Source organism: Schistocerca piceifrons, chromosome X, assembly GCF_021461385.2.
Source record: "Schistocerca piceifrons isolate TAMUIC-IGC-003096 chromosome X, iqSchPice1.1, whole genome shotgun sequence".
NCBI classification, from domain to species: Eukaryota; Metazoa; Arthropoda; class Insecta; order Orthoptera; family Acrididae; genus Schistocerca; species Schistocerca piceifrons.
In genome coordinates this window covers 133,035,021-133,059,109 of record NC_060149.1, presented here as the reverse complement: position 1 = coordinate 133,059,109, position 24,089 = coordinate 133,035,021, and the positions used below count along the sequence as shown (strand labels likewise).

The 24,089-nt window shown below is 45.0% G+C and overlaps 1 protein-coding gene across 1 annotated transcript in view; it reads left to right on the top strand.

Annotated features, from left to right (window-relative positions):
* Positions 1-16,801: 16,801 nt before the first annotated feature.
* LOC124721480 (basic helix-loop-helix transcription factor scleraxis-like) overlaps positions 16,802-24,089 on the top strand; it is an 87,492-nt gene continuing 80,204 nt past the window's right edge. Inside the window, exon 1 of the mRNA XM_047246482.1 lies at positions 16,802-16,897. Within this exon, the coding sequence (XP_047102438.1) occupies positions 16,860-16,897 (38 nt within the window). The 5' untranslated portion in view covers positions 16,802-16,859. The remainder of the gene's footprint in view (positions 16,898-24,089) is intronic.

Here is a 24,089-nt window from a genome sequence, read left to right as displayed (position 1 = left end):
TGCCATGAGTGAATGTAATAAGGGTTTCTTTTTCCCAAACCGAACTCACAGCGCATGCCGTCGATAATTGCTGTGTTATCCAGATATTTTCACTGCTATACACATACAAGGATAAACAATGGTAAGAAATCAAACGAACTGCAATTACTGTTTAACGAGGCACTGGAGACTGCAGGTCCATCACACTAAAATACTCAGGAAATATCCCTGAATAACCTCAGAAATTTTTCGGTGGAGTTTTGGCTCGCCTTTTCTAGGGAAGTCTCAATGCAAGAAAATTGTAGTGAAATGCATATCTACATGGCTCGAAATTTCGTGCCAGCACCCAACAGTTGACCCTGGACATAAAACAATATAGCAAATTACAGATAAATAGACTCCAAGACTAGTGGGATTAATCATATGTTCATGGTTGGCAATCACTAGAAAGACAAAATCTCCGTCTGAACAGGTGTCGGAAGACTCAACGGTACTGAGCACCACTGTTTCATCCTCAAACGATAGGTGTCACGGGATGCGATATATAGGGACGTGACACCGCTCTACTGGCGGTTGTCTGTTTTCGTGAGCGGAGCCGCTACTTCTCAGTCAAGTAGCTTCTGTGACTTCCCTTAAATCACTTCAGGCAAATGCTGGGATGGTTCCTTTGAAAGGTCACGGCGCAGGTCGGAGTGGCCGTGCGGTTCTAGGCGCTACAGTCTGGAACCGAGCGACCGCTACGGTCGCAGGTTCGAATCCTGCCTCGGGCATAGATGTGTGTGATGTCCTTAGGTTAGTTAGGTTTAATTAGTTCTAAGTTCTAGGCGACTGATGACCTCAGAAGTTAAGTCGCATAGTGCTCAGAGCCATTTGAACCACACGAACCAAAGGTCACGGCCGACTTCCTTCCTGAATCCGATGAGACCGATGACCTCGCTGTTGTGCTAGTCCGCTTTTTATGCTCTCCTGGCTTCGTCTGTTATGGCTCATTTTGCTTCCAAGGTAGCAGAATTCCTTAACCTCGTCTACATCGTGGTCACAAATCTTTTTCTGTTTCTCGCTACTCTCATTTATGCTGCTCCTCATTACTCTGCTATTTTTCCAGTTTACTCTCAATCCATTTTCTGTGCTCGTTAGACTGTTTATTCCATTCAACAGGTCCTGTAACTCTGTTTCACTCCCACTGAGGATAGCAATGTCATCTGCGAATCTCGTCACTGATATCGTTTCATCCTGAATTTTGATCACGCTGTTGAAATCTTATTTCCGTCATCCATTCTTCGAGGCATATATTGAACAGTAGGGGCAAAAGACTGCGTCCCTGTCTTACACCCCTTTTAACCCGAGCACTCCGTTCTTGATCATTCAGTCCTTTCTGGTTCTTGTACATATTCCTCTTTCCCTATAGCGTATTCTTATTTTCGGCAGAATTTAGAACATCTTACCCTATTTTACATTATCGAACGCTTTTTCTAGGTCGAAAAATCCTAGGAGCCTGTTTTGATTTTACTTGTCTTGTCTTGTTTTCATTATCAAGGTGCAACGTCATAACTGCCTCTCTAGAGCCTTTACCTCTCCTAAAGCCAAACTCATCGTCGTCTAACAGATCCTCAACATTTTTCCATTCTCCTATATACACTCCTGGAAATTGAAATAAGAACACCGTGAATTCATTGTCCCAGGAAGGGGAAACTTTATTGACACATTCCTGGGGTCAGATACATCACATGATCATACTGACAGAACCACAGGCACATAGACACAGGCAACAGAGCATGCACAATGTCGGCACTAGTACAGTGTATATCCACCTTTCGCAGCAATGCAGGCTGCTATTCTCCCATGGAGACGATCGTAGAGATGCTGGATGTAGTCCTGTGGAATGGCTTGCCATGCCATTTCCACCTGGCGCCTCAGTTGGACCAGCGTTCGTGCTGGACGTGCAGACCGCGTGAGACGACGCTTCATCCAGTCCCAAACATGCTCAATGGGGGACAGATCCGGAGATCTTGCTGGCCAGGGTAGTTGACTTACACCTTCTAGAGCACGTTGGGTGGCACGGGATACATGCGGACGTGCATTGTCCTGTTGGAACAGCAAGTTCCCTTGCCGGTCTAGGAATGGTAGAACGATGCGTTCGATGACGGTTTGGATGTACCGTGCACTATTCAGTGTCCCCTCGACGATCACCAGTGGTGTACGGCCAGTGTAGGAGATCGCTCCCCACACCATGATGCCGGGTGTTGGCCCTGTGTGCCTCGGTCGTATGCAGTCCTGATTGTGGCGCTCACCTGCACGGCGCCAAACACGCATACGACCATCATTGGCACCAAGGCAGAAGCGACTCTCATCGCTGAAGACGACACGTCTCCATTCGTCCCTCCATTCACGCCTGTCGCGACACCACTGGAGGCGGGCTGCACGATGTTGGGGCGTGAGCGGAAGACGGCCTAACGGTGTGCGGGACCGTAGCCCAGCTTCATGGAGACGGTTGCGAATGGTCCTCGCCGATACCCCAGGAGCAACAGTGTCCCTAATTTGCTGGGAAGTGGCGGTGCGGTCCCCTACGGCACTGCGTAGGATCCTACGGTCTTGGCGTGCATCCGTGCGTCGCTGCGGTCCGGTCCCAGGTCGACGGGCACGTGCACCTTCCGCCGACCACTGGCGACAACATCGATGTACTGTGGAGACCTCACGCCCCACGTGTTGAGCAATTCGGCGGTACGTCCACCCGGCCTCCCGCATGCCCACTATACGCCCTCGCTCAAAGTCCGTCAACTGCACATACGGTTCACGTCCACGCTGTCGCGGCATGCTACCAGTGTTAAAGACTGCGATGGAGCTCCGTATGCCACGGCAAACTGGCTGACACTGACGGCGGCGGTGCACAAATGCTGCGCAGCTAGCGCCATTCGACGGCCAACACCGCGGTTCCTGGTGTGTCCGCTGTGCCGTGCGTGTGATCATTGCTTGTACAGCCCTCTCGCAGTGTCCGGAGCAAGTATGGTGGGTCTGACACACCGGTGTCAATGTGTTCTTTTTTCCATTTCCAGGAGTGTATTATTCCTGTCAGCAGCTTGAATGCACGAGCTGTTAAGCTGGTTGTGCGATAGCTCTCGCACTTATTGGCTCTTACTGTCTTCGGAATTGTGTGGATGATATGTTTCTAATGGTTCAAATGGCTCTGAGCACTATGGGACTTAACATCTGAGGTCATCAGTCCACTAGAACTTAGAACTACTTAAACCTAACCAACCTAAGGACACCACACACTCCATGCCTGAGGCAGGATTCGAACCTGCGGCAGTAGCGCTCGCGCGGTTCCAGACTGAAGCGCCTAGAACCTCTAGGCCACTGCTGGCAGCGCATGATATTTTTCCGAATGTCTGATGGTACATGGCCATTCTCATATGATCTACACGCCAACTAGGATAGTCGTTTGGTTGCCACTTCCTCCTGTGGTTTTAAGAATTCCGATGGAGTGTTATCTATCCCTTCTGCCTTATTTGTTGAGTGTTATCTATCCCTTCTGCCTTATTTGTTCTCAGGTCTTGCAGAGCTCTTTTAATTTCTAATTCTAATACTGGATCCCCTATGTCTTCCCTAAAGACTCCATTTCTTCTTCTATCATGTCATCAGATACTCCTCACCTCACAGGGGCCTCCAATGTACTCCTTCCACCTATCCGTCCTTCTCTGCATTTAACAATGAAATTCCTGTTGTTCCCATTGTGGTCTTAATGTTCCCACCCTTGTTTTCAATTTCATCGAAGGTGGTTTTGACTTTTATATATGCTGAGGCAGTCCATCGGACAATCATTTCTTTTTCGATTTCTTCACATTTTATATGCAGCCATTTAGCCTTGGTTTCCCTGCACTTCTTGTTCATTTTATACCAAAGTGATTTATGTTGCTGTATTCCTGTGTTTCCCTGAGTATTTTTGTACTTCCTTCTTTCGACGATTAATTGAACGTACGCTCTCGGGACTTCAACAGTAAACCACTTCGTGTCGCAGAACTATGTTTCAGCGTCTGCCGCTAGAGTTGGCTGAGCATCTACGTAACGAACCGCGCTGCCCTTCTTTGTATCTTCTCTATTTTCTTTATCAATGCTATCTTGTATGGATCCCAGAGTGATGAAAAATATTCAAGTATTGATCGAACGAGGGTTTTGTAAGCTATGTACCTCCTTTGTGCGCGGACTCAATTTCCTGAGATTCTTCAAATGAATCTCAGACTGTCATCTTCCTTACCTGCAATTAGCTTTATGTGGTCCCCTTAGAGGGGAGACTTTGCCTTTCTGTCTTGCCACGCTCATCTTTGTGCTGTTTGCTGTTTCTCCCTGAGGAGTCACGAACCGCATCACATGGGTTGTGGTCTGCGGGTACGGTAAGCCTCTGAATGGCCCGCTTTCGCCTCGTTGAAATGGTTTCTGCTGCCGATCACGACGTAAACTGATCCATCTTAGCAAGCACGCAGGCAAGCAATGAAAAGTATTGTGTGTTAAACATAGCTTATGATTTTCTAGAATTCAGAGCCATTTTCGAGACATTTTTACTTCATCCTCTGAAACGTAGGTAAGAAATTGAATAACTGACAGTGTCTACCTGATCAAAATCATCCAGACACCGTTATGTAACCGAGCGAGGTGGCAGCACACTGGAGTCGTATTCGGGAGGACGACGGTACAAACCGGCATCCGGTCATCCTGATTTAGGTTTTCCGTGATTTTCCTATATAGCTTCAGGCAAATGCCGGGATGGTTCCCTTCCACAATCCGATGGGGCCGATGACCTCGGTGTTTGGTCCCCTCCTCCAAACCAACCAACCAACCCCTACGTAATGCGGAATTGACCGCAATGTCACGAGAGGCGGATCCGCCGGGATAAAAGGAGGCAGGTATTGTGTTGTCAGTAGAGATGTAGTAACAGCATAATAGGTCGAACAGAAGAGCTCAGTGATTTCGGATGTGGACTAATTATTCGATAACAGCTGATTAACAAATTCATTAGGGATATTTCAACCCTTGTCGAGCTGCCCAAATAGACTGCTGATGATGTGACTGCAAAGTGGAAACGCGAAGAAATAGCCATGGCTAAACCAAGACCAGAGAGACCCCATGTATTGACGGACAGTAACCGCCGAGAAAGGCGGAGGGTGGTTGTAGGAGTTTGCATGAAACAAGAGGATGGAATCACTTATGAGAGGTTCCAAAGCGCTACCAGCAGTTCAGCTAGCTCAGAGACTGTGTAGTGAGACAGAAATTGTGGGGTAGAATGATCGAACAGCTCCTCACAAGCCACACATTTCTTTAGTCAATTCTAAGGCCAGTATTACACTGTCAAATATCTTTGACAAAGATCTTTGCTCAAAGCCCTTTTATCAAATCTTTGAGAGTACTAAGAAAACTTTTATCAAGGATTTCTTTGATCCAAGATCTTTGTTCAAAGTTAGAGTGTGGGCCTAGCTTTCAGCAAAGTTCGCCGTAATGTATACTTGTTTGACTCGCTTAAGTCTAACCTGTAAGATGACTTCAAAGTTTATATGGTGTGTGGCTGCCACTACATCGTTAATTTCCAAATATGAAGATATGACGTTATTCGTAACACCAAACACATTGATTATACTCTGAGGTGATGAGAAGGGTTGTAGATTCCTCGACGTATGCTTTGGGGTGGAAGGTTATAGGACGCCCCTCGATAGATCAGGGGTGCACTACACACAGGAAGCAGCTACATGGTTAGCACAGTACTTGTGGCGTGCACATGAGGGTTTTTTTTAGATTAGGTTCCTCCCCACGAGAAACAAACCGTTCGTCTGAAAAATTACCAATTCATGACACTGATGTGGGTGTGGCAACTGTAAAAATTGTTAGTTTGGCAAAACAGGTCATTCCAAAGGATTTAAATATGCTAAATCTCATGTTAGTAAATTTCGAAGTCTCTGTAGCAAGATCCTCGACTTACTCTCCGAAATAAACAGTAACAATGCCAATATTGTATAAGGTACCGAAAGTTGGTCGAAACCAGACATAAACAGCAGTAAAATTTTGAACTTGGATTGGGCATTGTTCAGGAAGAATAGGACTGATGCTATGGGAAGTGATGTGTTCATTGCAGTTTAAAGCTGTTTAAACGCAGTTGAAATCGATACTGGGTCGGACTGTGAAATAGTCTTGCCAATCAGACAAGGACTGACCATTGTATTAGGCTGTTTTTATAGACCACCAGTATCCGCAACAAACGTCGCAGAATGTTTCAGGGAAAGATTTGAGTACATAGGAAATAAATATCAAAATTGTTTATTAGTTATAGGTGGAGACTTTAATCTGGCATCCATTGACTGGGAAAATTACACGTTTATCACAGGGGGCATAAGCAAAGACTCCTGTGAAGTTGAAAACGAACTCGAGATGGGAATATATTAGATATCCTGGCGACAAACAGACGTGATCTTTTTGAGGAAGTTAATCTAGAAGAATGTATTAGCGACCATAATGTCGTTGTGGCTTCTATGTCAGTGGAAGATGCAATAAAAAAACAAAGAAACAGCGTAGAGTTTTCTTGTTTGGGAAAGCACATAAAAGTGTCATTAATGAATATCTTCACAGTCAGCTCCAAGCATTCACAGCGGGACACAAATATATTGAGCATCTTTGGCTGGAATTTAAAGGCATTGTCCTCCACCTGCTAGAGAAGTATGTGCCTAGCAAAAATATAGGGGAAGGAAAGGATCCATCTTGGTTCAACAAACATATTAGGAAGTTGCTGAGAAAGCAGAGAATTTTGCGCAGTCGTTTAAAGCGTAGTCACTGCCCCGCTGACAAACAGAAATTATGCGAAAAGGTCAATGAGAGATTCTTTTAACGAATTTGAAAGCAATTGTAACAGTTCTGTCACTAAATGTAACTAGGTTTTCCCTTTTGATGGTAGTCAATTGCCAGGATGAGCATTACTGCACAGGGTATTTTATTCTAAAGCATTCTGTCAGGATGAAAATACCAAATTAATTAATTTTTCTCTCTTAACAACATGTGGGTAGGGTGGGTTCTTCCTTGGCTCGGGTATGAGGTAGAATGAAACAGCATTTTTACATAAGATAACTTTTATTGAAGATTTGTACAACTGCTCCCTTACTCGATGTTCTGGCTCGGAGAATGGCAGCTTTGTCGTTTGCGAAGCCTTCTGCTGCAGCAGCGGCGGCGTCTGATTACGCGTGGCAGCATTACGCGTGGCAGCGTGTATCTCGTGTCGCCGTCTCGCCCAGTTGACTGGAGACGCGCCGCGCCAGGTGGCCTGTTTAATTATTGCGAGCGGAGTCGTGCATCGGATGGTGATACCTTGGATGTGGCGTCCCAGTGTTTCTCTTCTCTAAGCGGCCGCGTGTGTTGTGCGTCGGCCAGTGGAGCGGGCCGGCGGGGGAAGGCCAGTGTCCCGGGCTGGAACAACGGACTCCCGCTTGCCAGTCTTCGGCTGTCAGATCTTCATCCCAACTCACAGGTGACTGCTGATGTGAGGCCGTCTCCTTCCCGTCCTCACGAGTCACCCGGGTACGTAAAAATCAGACTTCAAATACCTTTTAACTTCTGTCTTCTGGCGCCGTGGCTGCTGCTTGCTATTCCATTACAGCGGCGGACTTGGTGCGTCTGTGTATGATGTAGTCTCTTCTTGCATGACGGTCTTGAGCACCGAAACTGACTGAAAACTACTGCTACTCTCTTCTCTTCCTTCGTCTTCGGGCCCACTGCGTCTCACGTATTTATTCACTTCAGTTCACTGGAGGTGAACGACTTCACGGTCATTGCCTCTTCTGTCACGTTGAAAAGCTTCTCGAAGAATCTTCTTAACGTCGGTCATTGGCTCTTGGAATGTAGGTGAGGGCCTTTGATCACATGTGACAACTGAGAAACACGTGAGCCGGTCATTGCCTCTTCTGTCACGTTGAAAAGCTTCTCTAAGAATCTTCTTAACGTCGGTCATTGGCTCTTGGAATGTAGGCGAGGGCCTTTGCTCACATGCGACAACTGAGAAACACGTGAGCCAGTCGGGCGATGCCCTGACGGCTGAATCGACAGCGTTCGCTTATGTGGGGAGGGCGATGGCTTCTTCTGAACTTGCTGACTTCACGGTCATTGTCTCTTTCTGCTCTGCTGCTCTGCCCGCTCTTTGCCAGTGTGTAATTCTTCTAAACTAAACCAAGTTTTTCATTTATTTTCTAATTTATACTTTGATTTCACTAATTTATTTACTTATCTTAAGTAACACTCAACACAATATTTTATCTGCATATTCTAAAAATAACCCCTAAAAATTTTGGTCGTACGTAGAATCTATGAACGCTACAAATAATTCAATACCTTCTCTTGCTGACAATACGGGTAATGTAACGGATGATGATAAATAGAAGGCCGAAATTCTAAACCTAGTTTTCAAAAACTCGTTTACGGTAGAGGACTGCAGCATCATTCACCCTTTCAATTATCGAAAAAACGCAAGGATGGCTGACATAGTGTTTAGTGTGTCTGGGATTGTAAAACAGTTAAGATCCTTAGACGCTAAGAAGACATCTGGCCCAGACGGTATCCCCGTAAGATTATATATTGACTATGCTACAAATATAGCACCATTCTTATCCATCATCTATCAGAGATCACTGGAACAGTGGAAAGTTCCACGGGACTCGAAGAAGGCCCAGGTCATAGCAATCTATAAAAAGTGTAGAAAATCGGATTGCACATAATTACCGGCCAATTTTACTGACATCGATTTGTTGTAGAATCATGGAACATATTTTGTGTTCAGACATAATGACCTTTCTAGACTCTGAGAAGCTCATCTGCAGAAACCAGCACGGTTTTAGGAAAGAGCGGTCATGCGAGACACAGCTGGCCCTCTTTGGCATGATATACAACAGGCTCTAGATACCGGCTCCCAGGCTGATGCCATACTTCTCGACTTCCGAAAGGCATTCGACACAGTTCCGCACTGTCGCTTGCTCCAAAAAGTACGCGCTTACGGTCTATCCGATGACATATGGGGTTGGATAGAAAGTTTTCTAACAGACAGAGGGCAGTATGTCTTCCTAAATGGGGTGACTTCAACAGAAACAAGCGTAACTTCAGGTGTGCCCCAGGGCAGCGTAATAGGTCCGCTGTTTTTTTTCACGATATACATAAACGATCTGGTTCATGGTATTGACAGCGGCATTAGACTGTTTGCCGATGACGCTGTAGTCTACAGGAAAGTGGTATCACACGAAAGTTGTGAACAAATCAATGAGGATTTGCAGAAAATAAATGCGTGGTGTAATGACTGGCAGTTGTCTTTCAATATTGGTAGGTGTGGCCTACTGCGTATAACAAGGCGAAAATCCCCATTAATGTACGAGTACAAAATAAATGCCCAGTCTTTGGACGCGGTAACATCCATCAAGTATCTGGGTATGACTATTCAAAATGATCTCAAATGGAATAATCAGATTACACAAGTAACGGGTAAGGCGAACTCTAGATTGCGGTTTATTGGTAGAATCCTGAAGCGATGCAGTCCTTCAACAAATGAAATCGCTTACAATACGTTAGTTCGTCCAGTCTTAGAGTATTGTTCGTCTGTATGGGACCCTTACCAGTTGGGTCTCATTCAAGAGATTGAGAAGGTCCAAAGAAGAGCAGCAAGATTCGTGACTGGTACACTTAGCCATCGCGAGAGCGTTACAAATCTCATAGAAAGTTTGAAGTGAGATACACTTGCAGATAGACGACGTGCTAAACGGAAGAGGCTGTTCACTAAATTCCAAAATCCGATCTTCGTCCAGGATGTAGAGCATATATTATTACCACCAACTTTCAAATCGCGCAATGATCACCACTCAGAGATAAGGGAAATTAGAGCTCCTACTGAGGCGTTCAGACAGTCGTTTTTCCCTCGTGCGATCCACGAGTGGAACAGAGGAGGCGGGAATATGACTTTGGCGCGAATTGTACCCTCCGCCACACACCGCTTGATGGCTAGCGGAGTGTATATGTAGATGTAGACAAAAGTCATGGGATACCTCTTAATATCGTGTCGGGCCTCGTTTTGCGGAGCGTAATGAAGCAGCTCGACTTTTCATGGACTCAACAAGTCTTTGGAAGTCCCCTGCAGAAATATTGAGCAATACTGCCGCTGTAGCCGTCCATAATTGCGAAGGTGTTGAGGATTTTGTGCACGAACTGACCTCATGATTATATCTCATAAATGTTCGATGGGATTCGTGTTATGCGATCTGCGTGGCCAAACCATTCGCTCGAATTGTCCAGGACGTTCTTCGGGCCAATCGGGAACAATTGTGACCCCGTGACATGACGCATTTTCATCCATAAAAATTCCATAGTTGTTTGGGAACATGACGTCCACAAATGGCTACAAACGATCTCCAAATAGCCGAACATCCAGAGAACACAGTCCATTCCATATAAATGTATAGTTATGTGTAAATAAAAGTTTTGTCAATAAAGTGTACATAAGTGAAATAAATAGATTTATTTGTTACTCTACATAACGTAACCTCTCTCATTAATTCCACCCATTAATTCCACCTTACGTGGTTTATATGTCGGTCCATATGTTTCTGAAATAATACCTATAAGGGGGATGCGAACGCTGTATTGTAAGCTCCAATAGCTTTCGTCTGTACCGAGACTCGAGCTCGGGACCTTTGCCTTTCGCGGGCAAGTGCTCTACCAACTGAGCTACCCAAGCACGACTCACAACCCGTCCTCACAGCTTTACTTCTGTGAGGACGGGCCGTGAGTCGTGCTTGGGTAGCTCAGTTTGTAGAGCACTTGCCCGCGAAAGGCAAAGTTCCCGAGTTCGAGTCTCGGTCCGGCACACAGTTTTAATCTGCCAGGAAGTTTCACATCAGCGCACACTCCGCTGCAGAGTGAAAATCTCATTCTGAAGTACGGAGCATGTTGTGTTTGGTACTGAGGTGTTTTTCGCGGTTATGGTGTGGTTCCCTTACTGCATGCTTAAGAAAACGCTAAATGTGGAAGGGTATCAACACATATTACAGCATTGTGTTCCGTATATAGCAGAGAAACAGATCGGAGGCGATGATTTTATCACCTTAACAATGCATTCTGTCATCTGCGACGCAACGCCTTGCTTACAGTAACATTCCTGAAATGGATTGGTCTGCCCTGAGTGCCGACGTGAATCCAGTGGAATACCTTTGGGATGAGTTAGAACGTCGACTTCGCTCCAGACCCTTGTGTCCAACACAACTACCTCCTCTGCTTTCGGTTTTTGAGCAAGAATGGGCTGCCATTCCACCTCGCTGGAAGTGGCCCCAGCAGAACTGAAGCCGCCATAAACTCGAGGGGTAAACACACGCCATACTGATATCCACTAACAGGTATCCTACTTTTGTATCCCGTCTGGAAGGCGGCGCGTGGGGAAGGACCAGGAACAGGAAAAGGTACTAATCTCTCGGTACTGATGTAGATGAAGATGAAATGGGAGATATGATACTGCTTGAAGAGTTTGACAGAGCACTGAAAGACCTGAGTCGAAACAAGGCCCCCGGAGTAGACAATATTCCATTGGAACTACTGACGGCCGTGGGAGAGCCAGTCATGACAAAACTCTACTATCTGGTGAGCAAGATGTATGAAACAGGCGACATACCCTCAGACTTCAAGGAGAATATAATAATTCCAATCCCAAAGAAAGCAGGTGTTGACAGATGTGAAAATTACCGAACTATCAGTTTAATAAGTCACAGCTGCAAAATACTAACACGAATTCTTTTCAGACGAATGGAAAAACTAGTAGAAGCCAACCTCGGGGAAGATCAGTTTGGATTCCGAAGAAACACTGGAACACGTGAGGCAATACTGACCTTACGACTTATCTTAGAAGAAAGATCAAGGAAAGGCAAATCTACGTTTCTAGCACTTGTAGACTTAGAGAAAGCTTTTGACAATGTTGACTGGAATACTCTCTTTCAAATTCTAAAGGCGGCAGGTGTAAAATACAGGGAGCGAAAGGCTATTTACAATTTGTACAGAAACCAGATGGCAGTTATAAGAGTCGAGGGGCATGAAAGGGAAGCAGTGGTTGGGAAGGGAGTAAGACAGGGTTGTAGCCTCTCCCCGATGTTGTTCAATCTGTATATTGAGCAAGCAATAAAGGAAACAAAAGAAAAATTCGGAGTAGGTATTAAAATTCATGGAGAAGAAATAAAAACTTTGAGGTTCGCCGATGACATTGTAATTCTGTCAGAGACGGCAAAGGACTTGGAAGAGCAGTTGAACGGAATGGACAGAGTCTTGAAAGGAGGATATAAGATGAACATCAACAAAAACAAAACAAGGATAATGGAATGTAGTCGAATTAAGTCGGGTGATGCTGAGGGAATTAGATTAGGAAATGAGGCACTTAAAGTAGTAAAGGAGTTTTGCTATTTGGGGAGCAAAATAACTGATGATGGTCGAAGTAGAGAGGAGATAAAATGTAGGCTGGCAATGGCAAGGAAAGCGTTTCTGAAGAAGAAAAATTTGTTAACATCCAGTATTGATTTAAGTGTCAGGAAGTCATTTCTGAAAGTATTCGTATGGAGTGTAGCCATGTATGGAAGTGAAACATGGACGATAAATAGTTTGGACAAGAAGAGAATAGAAGCTTTCGAAATGTGGTGCTACAGAAGAATGCTGAAGATTAGATGGGTGGATCACATAACTAATGAGGAAGTATTGAATAGGATTGGGGAGAAGAGAAGTTTGTGGCACAACTTGACCAGAAGAAGGGATCGGTTGGTAGGACATGTTCTGAGGCATCAAGGGATCACCAATTTAGTATTGGAGGGCAGCGTGGAGGGTAAAAATCGTAGAGGGAGACCAAGAGATGAATACACTAAGCAGATTCAGAAGGATGTAGGTTGCAGTAGGTACTGGGAGATGAAAAAGCTTGCACAGGATAGAGTAGCATGGAGAGCTGCATCAAACCAGTCTCAGGACTTAAGACCACAACAACAACAACTGCAAATACGGTTTAAGCACCTTTACTAGTGGATAAACATATGCAAACATGTTACATAACTTGCAAGGTGGTGCGAAGTTGAAGCAAAGTGTCCTGGGTGTCTGCACCTGAAGAAATGGGCTGAAGTAGTCGCGGGGCTCGTAGACCTCGACAGGGCCGGCTAGAGGGTGCTGTCGTCGGTGTCTCACGTAGTGCCAACCTAGCAGAGCGGAACTACGTTGTGGCATCGTAGCTATCGATACCACACCTACTACTATTTTTGATTATTTGGTGTACAAGGTCTGTTCAAAAAACTCCGGAAACTTTATCCCCAAAATTTTTCGACGCGTAGCTTCTACTTATTGTGCATGGTCTCCTTCTATATACCCTCCTCCTCAATTGATACACCGCTCCCAATGCAGTTTCCACTTCGGTAGCCTCTTGCTGGATCGCGCGAAGCGCCGTCTGCAAATTTTCTTTTATTTCGTCTATCGTTGCAACTCTTCGTCCTTTCAACGATGTTCTGAATTTTGGAAATAAAAGAAGTCCGCAGGGGCCAGGTCTGGAGAGTACCGAGGATGAGGCAGCACAGTCATTTGGTTTTTTGTGCAATAGCCTCACACCAACACGGATAAATGTGCAGGTGCATGATCGTAATGTATGAGTCATGAATTGTCTCGCCACGTTTCAGGTCGTTTCCTTCCCACATTTTCTCGCAGGCGTCGCAACACGACCCGATGGTACCATCGATTAACAGTTTGCCCCTGTGGCACGCCGGCCGCTGTGGCCGAGCAGTTCTAGGCGCTTCAGTCTGGAACCGCGCGACCGCTACGGTCGCAGGTTCGAATCCTGCGGCAGGCATGGATGTGTGTGATGACCTTAGGTTAGTTAGATTCAAATAAGTTCTAGGGGACTGATGACCTCAGATGTTAAGTCCCATAGTACTCAGAGCCATTTGAGCCATTTCCCTGTAGCACGAATTCATGATGGACTAATTCTTCAAAGTCAAGGAAAACTATCAGCATGCCTTTGACATTTGACTTGACCTGAGGAGCTTTTTTTGGTCTTGAAGAACGTTTCCCGACCCATCGTGAAGACTGAGCCTTGGTCTCAACGTCATAACCATAGACCCATGTCTCATCACCACTTCTGATTCTCTTAAGGAACATCTCGTTCTCATTCGCACGATCCAAAAGCTCTTCACAGATTGGGAGGCGAAGGTCTTTCTGGTCTTGACTCATGAGCCGTGGGACGAACTTAGCGGCAACACGATGCTTTCCAAGATGCTGTGTCAGGATTTCTTCACATGTTCCAACTGCAATCTCTCGTACATTGAGTCTTTTATTTGCACGCACAACTTCGTTGACGTCCCTGACATGAGCGTCGCCGGTAGATGTCGAAGGGCGTCGTGAACGAAGGACATCCTCCACTTCCCTCCGACCATTTTTAAACCGTGTAAACTATTCGTAACACCGAGTACGGCTTAAGTACTCATCACCGTAGGCTTCCTGCATCATTTGGTGTCTCTCTGTAAAGGTTTTCCTTAGTTTCACACAAAATTTAATGCAGGCGCGTTGCTCTAACTCCGCCATCTCGAAATTCGCAAACTGTGAGACAAACGTTCTTTTCAATACAGCACTGAACAATAACTAACAAACATATAACAATGAAACTTCCGGCAGTTGCACATTATACACAGGCGTATGAAGGAATGCGAACTGCATTGCGCTCCAACACAAAATTGGCACGAACTTACGAATGTTCCGGAATTTTTTGAGCAGGCCTCGTATGTAAAAACTGGAACACTTATAGTAAAATATTCCTTGGTGCAGGGTGTTATGACCTCCATGATCCGCTCCTCATAGATCCGCGGATGAGTAGTTTCAGCATTTTTGACTGCGATCTGTCATTGTTTTGTTGTGGCAGAATCTTTCCATTCAAACAAACTCACGAGGGGACCTTCTGGGAGGTGCATCGAGTTATGAGCTCCCACTTAGCCTGCTTATGGTGTGGGTAGGCACCTATCGCACCCTAAAATTGTAGGTGCCAATGTGGCCTCGTTTTTGAAATATTGCCTGTTAAAGTTTGGGCAGCACTTTATATATAGAAAAGTTTCACTATTGTGGCAAGTGGGCGAGTAGCCGAGCGTCAGCCGGCACGGTAGCTCAGCGTGTTTCGGTCAGAGAGCTGGTTGGCCTCTGTAATAAAAAAACTGAGTGGAAGGATCAACAATCGAACTTTAACGGATGTCTTGTGGCGTCCGCAACGACCAAACACCACAACGATCAACAACGGGGGAAAAAAAAGTGGCAAGCGAGCTAGACTCCCGTCCAGGCGACCCTGGTTCGAGACCCGTCTATGCTACTTTTGTTTTCGCGACGCTAGATCCATCGCAAAAAGAAGTATTCCACAACGTCAATGCAGTGGCGTTTCCTGCGGACTTGAGAAAATACAGATGCGATTGCGACGAAAATGAATGTGCATTGCCCGCATCTCGTGGTCGTGCGGTAGCGTTCTCGCTTCCCACGCCCGGGTTTACGGGTTCGATTCCCGGCGGGGTCAGGGATTTTCTCTGCCTCGTGATGGCTGGGTGTTGTGTGCTGTCCTTAGGTTAGTTAGGTTTAAGTAGTTCTAAGTTCTAGGGGACTGATTACCATAGATGTTAAGTCCCATAGTGCTCAGAACCATTTGAATGTGCATTCGTACAATGTTCGTGGTGTCGAAAGTACAAATGTTTTGATTGTTTTTATAACAAGTATCATCCATCGGAATGTACTCGTCAAAATATAGGAAATATGGATTAACTTTCCATTAAATGAAACCTATTTTTAATCACTCATTCGTTGTTTTTTTAAATATTCCCTACCTCAACGGAACAAAATTAAAAATACAACGAAAACAAATTGAAGAATAATAAAATATTTCAAGAAATTACATTACGGTTAATTTCCTGTTAAAATAGAAAAAACGCAAAAGATTGAAACAAAATGTGACATTCAATTTATAATTTTGATTTATAGAGGCTTGTAATTATTCTTTTTAATCTATTCCTTGTGGAATGTTCACTATTAATTATAAATTAAAACAGGCATTTGCAAAAAAAAAAAAAAAAAAGGAAAACAAAAGTAGCATAGGCAGATCTTGAACCAGGGTCGCTTGAACGGGAGTCTACCTCGCTTGCCACTTTTTTTCCGCTGTATCTGCTCGGTGCGGACGTCGTAAGACACCCGTTTAAGTTCGCCGTTGGTCGATTAACTCAGTTTTTTTTTTTATTACAGAGGGCAGCTAGCCCTCTGACCGAACACACTTTTTTTTAAAACTAATTTGTTCGTTATAGTTCGTTGCAATTGTTCGTGGCGGACGTCACCTGACGGCCGTTGAAGTTCATTATTGATCCATTCACTCAGTTTTTTTCTTTTTTTTTATTACAGAGGGCAGCTAACCCTCTGAGCTACCGTGCCGGCTGGCCACTCGGCTACTCGCCCACTTTCCACAATAGTGAAACATTTCTGTGTATAAAGAGCTGCCCAAACTTTAACAGGCAATATTTGAAAAACGTGGCGGCATTGGCACCTACAATTTTAGGGTGTGATAGGTGCCTACCCACACTATAAGCAGGCGTGGGAGCTCGTAACTCGATGCACCTCCCAGAAGATCCCCTCGGCAGGGGGGAGAGAGAGACACAGAGAGAGAGAGGTCTATACTGCGCATCTCAAAGGTAATTTAAATTTGTCTGGTGACCGTGGGCACGGCTGCAGTGCAGCTGGGGCGGCGAGAGCGCTGCTTAACTAGCGGCTGTTGGAGATAATTGCGCAGATAGCGCGCTGGGCAGAGCCGCCGCAGTGGACCAGCTGTCCTAGTTGCCGCTGCCACCGCCGTGCCCATGGCCACCAACGCGCGTGAGCGCTGCCGCACGCACAAGTAAGCTTCCTACAACACACTCTTTTCCATCTCTTGCTGCCAGTTTCATTTCACCAATTTATCTTAAAACAAATAACAAGTACCAATAAAATTAACTTCTTAATGCTACCAATTCTACCAGGCTTCCATGTAGTGACATTATGTAGTACGGATGACACCTTTAGCTGTATTTACAGGTCTTATTTCATTTGCAATCAGTTTCAATGTTAAGCGAGGGCACGTCAAAAAGTGAGTTACACATTATTTACGTCAGGCCAAGCAACTTCCATTTTATGCTGCACGACACTTCGAAGTGACACATTTTTAAGATAGTGGAGCCATCCACGCCCACATTAGCATAGTGATCAGCGCAAAAAGTTCCACTGTCACCTCTGCAATATGGTGAAAATTCAAGTGTAGGCATCACGGGTGCGGGTCTGTGATGCTGCTGACTGGTTGATTGATTCGGGGGAGGGGACCAATGCCCGTATGTCTGGGCACAATTACGCATTAATGCCGTCCTACCTAGGGGACAGTTGACAGAAAGAAAATAAAGGACAGTGGTTTTTAAGGGCAGAGGGGGAAAAAGTGACATGGCAAGTACTATGGGAAAAAGGCCTCTGCGATTGTCTAGGCGGGTAGTAGAGCTACTGGCGGGTTTTGGCCAGTGACATTTCATGCTTGGGTCTTACGCAATGTTAGTGGAGATGTATTACCATTGTAACTTGTCTCCGGCGGAGTCTTCTGGGTCTGCTGCTGCGTCAGCGTACCTGTAACACACAAAGTCGTCATCTGAGTGGTCAGTTTGACTATAACCAACCGAAATGGCCTTGTTTCGATTCCGGCTGCGTCGGTGATTTTCTCCGCTCGGGGACTAGGTGTTGTGTTGTCCTTACGTTTGTATCGTCATAGCTGACATTCCACTGTTGAGATGGCTGTATGGGCACGTCCCGAAAGCCAATAAATAAAAAAAATTGTTATCAAATTGGCCGCTCGTTATGTGGAGTTGTTTCTGTCTTGCGTGTCCGGTTTCCCTGTTTAAGATCACGTTCTCATTGAAATGAGCAAAAAAATAGGCAAAGTTTGGACTTTTTTTGAGGCAACGAAAAGACATACAAAGGATCTGTTTGGGGGATATAATTGACCATACTTCGAACTTTATTTTAGATATTTAACTTAAAAGAGCAAAATGGCACCAGTAATTATGGTCTTGGTCTGATCAAGGGCCAGCGAGTCTGAAGTACGCAGACCGCGCACAGTTACCTGAAATAAAAAATGGAGAACATCAGTCGACACTACATTAAATTGATGGGAGCTTATACCCAATCACAATTAATCAACCTTAAATTTAACGATAATGCGCTACCCTGAACTTGAAGTTTGATTTTTTTACTTTTTTCTCTGTTTATGTCTTTAAAAACAGTTAATATTAACAAATTTCATGTATTATAGATGTAAGTTCTCAAGAAAAGTGTTTACTTTTCGCGGGTCAGAGGGAGATGTTAATAGGTTGAACCGTTTCTATTTTATGCTGCACGCAGTTTTGAAAAATCGTTACTCGAGAAAAACCTGTTTAAAGCATACGTATTATCAGCTCAATTTGCATAAAAACTACCGTACATGTTATCACATATTTTTAATGTCGCTGAAAACAAATCTGAAGTTAAATTTTCTAAATTAAAAATGGCTAATCCAATATGACAGACCAAAAATTATGTTTTGACCAATTTTGACCAAAATTTTACCAAAAAAATATTTTCGTTACTTACGTTTAGTCTGCAATTCCAGGACCGTACACCAACCCTTCTTCTAACTCTAATTGTTCCTGGAGAGCACTTCCCTCGTACTTCTTGTTGAGAAAAGTCAATCTGGCTGAGCTGGATCTTCTGCTTTCGGCAGCCTGCACATGTTGCTTGTCAGGTTTCTCGACGAATATTTTTGCAAGCATACTGCAATATAAATCATTTTGTGAACGTGCGTCACGGCACAAGTTTTCTAGGTGAGCCGGGTGTCTCCGGCTAAGAGCATCCCAGGGCGGCCGTAACACTGCTTCGAACAATGGGCTGTAGAAACTTTTGTAATGCACGAATTACAAAATCTGTTCGTCCCAATATTCTAGACACGTATACTTTTCAAAAAATGCAATAGAAATCGGATTTTCGACAATTTTGAATGAGGACCTGGCCTTATGCAGTGTAGCTTGTTTTATAACGGTGCCAGTCGGGTTTGCTGTATTAGAAGGGATCGTCGATATAGCGTTATTTGTGTGCTCAGTTAACGCTGTACGGCGAACCTCCGTATTACAGCAAAGTGACTCATAGACACGACGTCATTTTTCAACATTGTCACCGAGTCTCTGTAAACAACTGTCTGAACGTTCTACCAAACGTCCAATTTCTCGTTGATAGAAATTCGCTTCTTGGTCACGGAACCATTCGAGAACTTTTTATATTAACTCTCTCATCGTTGGAAAATGTTTTTTCCCCCGGAGGTTCTTTCAGCGTGCCGAAAAGATGGAAATCGCACAGTACAAGATTAACGTCACCCACGTATCTGCTGCCTTCGTCAAATTGCTGGCACCATTTCACTACGGCTGGATACGACATTTAATTTTGTCCTCATATCGCCAGAATTTCGTTGTGTACTTGTGTGCTGTTTAGATGTTTTACCCATAAGATATATACCGTCTAGCGTACTTCAACTTTGGAGTAATTTTCCATTTGCCGCAACATTTCAATCGCACACTGTGATGCACCTATTTTCTGTACCGCAGCAGATCTGTGTCCTTAGGGATTAGGAAATCCGGAACATGTACTTTCTTTATGTGCCACTCTTATTGCGCAATGCCCTTAGCGTGGGACGAAAATGCTTACTTTTTGAAGTCCCTGCGTATTACACTCTATTCACGCTCCTGAATGTAGTATATCTCTGTCGCAACTGTACAAAATTCAGTATCAAAGTATCTATAGTGCCTTTATAATTAATGATACGTTGACTATACAATTCCGAGTTTGTTTGCGTGGCCATCCTCCGCAGATGGCACACAAATATTTGTTTTGTAAATTAAAAACGCCTTCTCTTGCTGCACTGTATTTTATTTCTTCCAGAAGCGTTTCGCCTTTTCTCACTTTAAGGCGTCATCAGTGGGATCTAGAATGACGTAATTTTGTTTTGATATGTGTTATTTGTAGATTATAAAACAGTTCACGTCTCATTTTTTATGTAACAGTTGTTCGCGTTTTTAAGTTGGCATCTGCGTTTCCTCCCGTCTGGTCACATGCTGGAGCTTAAACTATAGCATTTAAGAAACATAAACATCTTTTTTTGTTCCGAACATTTTCCCACTTTCCACAGGGCAAAAAAGATGGAAAGCGGAAAGAAAAAAGTCGTACTATAATCAGACAACTTACAACATACACTATGCGATCAAAAGTGTCCGGATACCTGGCTGAAAATAGCTTACAAGTTCGTGGCGTCCTCCATCGGTAATGCTGGAATTCAATATGGTGTTGGCCCACCTTAAGCCTTGATGACAGCCTCTACTCTCGCAGGCATACGTTCAATCAGGTGCTGGAAGGTTTCTTGGGGAAAGGCAGCCCATTCTTCACGGACTGCTGCACAGAGGAGAGGTATCGATGTCGGTCGGTGAGGCCTGACACGAAGTCGGCGTTCCGAAACATCCCAAAGGTGTTCTATGGGATTCAGGTCAGGACTCTGTGCAGGCCAGTCCATTACAGGGATTGTTATGTCGTGTAACCACTCCGCCACACGCCGTGGGAAGCAAGAAGGTGCTTAAAAAATCAATGCAGCCCAGTGAAGTGATAGTGCCACGCAAAACAACAGGGGGTGCAAGCTCCCTCCATGAAAAATACGACCACACCATAACATCACCCTCTCCGAATTTTACTGTTGGCACTACACACGCTGGCAGATGACGTTCACCTGGCATTCACCATACCCACACCCTGCCACATTGTGTACCGTGATTCGTCACTTCACTCAACGTTTTTCCACTGTTCAATCATCCAATGTTTACGTTCCGTACACCAAGCGAAGCGTCGTTTGCCATTTACCGGCGTGATGTGTGGCATATGAGCAGCCAGTCGACCATGAAATCCAAGTTTTCTTACCTCCCGCCTAACTGTCATAGTACTTGCAGTGGATCCTGATGCAGTTTGGAATTCCTGTGTGATGGTCTGGATAGATGTCTGCCCATTACACACTGCGACCCTCTTCAACTGTCGGCTGCCTGTCAGTCAACAGACGAGGCCGGCCGGTATGCTTTTGAGCTGTACGTGTCCCTCAACGTTTCCACTCCGCTATCACGTCGGAAACAGTGGACCTATGGATGTTTAGAAGCGTAGAAATATAGCGTACAGACGTATGACAAAAACACCCAATGACCTGACCACGTTCGAAGTCCGTGATTTCTCTGCCTCGTGATGACTGGGTGTTGTGTGCTGTCCTTAGGTTAGTTAGGTTTAAGTAGTTCTAAGTTCTAGAGGACTGATGACCATAGCAGTTAAGTCACATAGTGCTCAGAGCCATTTGAACAATTTTTTAAAGTCCGTGAGTTTCGCGGAGCGCCATATTCTGCTCTCTCACTATGTATAATGACTACCGAGGTCGCTGATATGGAGTACCTAGCAGTAGGTGGCAGCACAATGCACCTAATATGAAAAAAGTATGTTTTGGGGGTGTCCACTTTTGATCACGTGGTGTATATGTATCACACTAGACAGTAAATGCACACATGTATTTCTTGTGCACTTGAGACGTTCCACATCATAACGGATACCGTACTGTGCGACTGAGCAATGGAAGACGCAACCACCTGACTAACTAAACAAGGAATTAGATGCACAAGAGGTTATTCAGCAGACCGTTGAACCATACTGGTCTATATCAACCTTATGACGGGGGGGGGGGGGGGGGGGGGGGGTGCTGCAATTCTCTTGTGTCAGTGATATTAAACATTCACATGGTGTGGCGCGTAACGCGTCCTTTGCATCAGGTCGTACCCGAATGTATCATAAAACAAAAATTTAACGTACAGCCAAGGCAGTTAAATCGTTTAATCATATGGTAAAGACCATCAGTTCAAATGGTTCAAATGGCTCTGAGCACTATGGGACTTAACTTCTAAGGTCATCAGTCCCCTAGAACTTAGAACTAGGTAAACCTAACTAACCTAACGACAGCACACACATCCGTGCCCGAGGCAGGATTCGAACCTACGACCTTAACGGTTGCGCGGTTCCAGACTGTAGCGCCTAGAACCGCTTGGCCACCCCGGCCGGCGCCATCAGTTCAGGGCAGAGTCATTACTCGTACTGTAATACATTACAACGGCTATTTACGGTGTTCCACTCACTTCGCCTACGTGGGTTAATGTGCGAACTACTAACTGGTGTGGATACTCCTGCACGCATGGTAGCCACTGAACAAAGGAGGCATTTATAACTGAGAGAGCCATCGGCCTTGCCGCAGTGGTCACACTGGTTCCAGTCGGGTCACCGAAGTTAAGCGCTATCGGGCTTGGCTAGCAATTGATGGGTGACCGTCCAGGCTGCCGAGCGCTGTTGGCAAGCGGGCTGCACTCAGCCGTTGTGAGACCAATAGAGGAGCTACTTGACTGAGAAGTAGCGGCTCCTGTCACGAAAAGAGAAAACGGCCGGCAGAGCGGTGTGCTGTCCACATGCCCATCCTTATCTGCATTCAGTGACGCCTACCGGCTGAAGATGTCACGGCGGTCGGTCGTTACCCTAGGGCCTTCCGAGACCTGTTCGGACGACGTAGAGGAAGACAGTATTATAATTCACGCACCATTGGCAAAACAGCTCAAACGCTTGTTCCCACTTACGCATAACATATCCTTGTATGAGTTGTGTCTAAATGTAACACTAGAACAGAAAACATAACAAGTAGTTAAGGTAGCTAAGTATTTATTCGTGCTGCAAAACACGACAAACATAGGACAGAATCATTGTTTAAATCATAAAAGATTACACTGGTCTGTTCACGATCTTTTACTCTATTTCATCTATGTAACTAAGTATGCGACCATGTGAGAATATTTCAAAATGGCTCTGAGCACTATGGGACTTAACATCTATGGTCATCAGTCCCCTAGAACTTAGAACTACTTAAACCTAACTAACCTAAGGACAGCACACAACACCCAGTCATCACGAGGCAGAGAAAATCCCTGACCCCGCCGGGAATCGAACCCGTGAACCCGGGCGTGGGAAGCGAGAACGCTACCGCACGACCACGAGCTGCGGACTGAGAATATTTGTTCAAATGGCTCTGAGCACTATGGGACTTAACTTCTGAGGTCATCAGTCCCCTAAAACTTAGAACTACTTAAACTTAACTAACCTAAGGACATTACACACATCCATGGCCGAGGCAGGATTCGAACCAGCGACCGTAGCAGTCGCGCGGTTCCGGACTGAAGCGCCTAGAACCGCTCGGCCACCGTGGCCGACTGAAGAATATTTGTAACTCTATACGCGTGGCAGCCATGAATAAAGGAAGTCCTAATATAAACGCTACGAGCACGTCGCGTACACGCCTCCCGACAACGACAACTGGAGGTTCACACGAACAGCAGTGCGGGAGGTTTGTTACTGACAGTGAAACATTCGTATTAATCATGATGTTCAAACTTATTGGAAGGAACTAGAATCTACTCACATCTATGATATCTGTGATCACGCGAATACTAGCTAATCATCATTATACAAGTAACAGACGGTACAAAAAATCTATGTCCGCTATCCTAAATATCACACAGTAAATGAAAATGTAAATTATAGCAGTTCTATATGTCAGAAGTAGTCGTGAAGTTAGCCATTCTACTTCCTGCATACCTTCCTTTCTCCTTAGAGTGTAGATGGTGGCAGCACATCAACTAGACTGTTGAAAGGAACTGGGGTTCTAACTTGACAGAATCTGTTAAAGGAGTCATTCTCACTACATAAAGATACAGTAACAGCTGTCATCCCATGATCTATCGAACGATGGATGTACGGGGATTCGAGGTAGTGGTTGTTAAGCGTTTTTACGTATCGTTAACTGGGAAAGCTTTACTGGAGTTTGGAAACGTATATATTTTATGCTCTGCCACGTTCCTGAACTAAACTATATGGTACCAATGTTTGCATCACACAAGGAAGACGTTTAACAAGGGTCATTTTATGCATTCTCA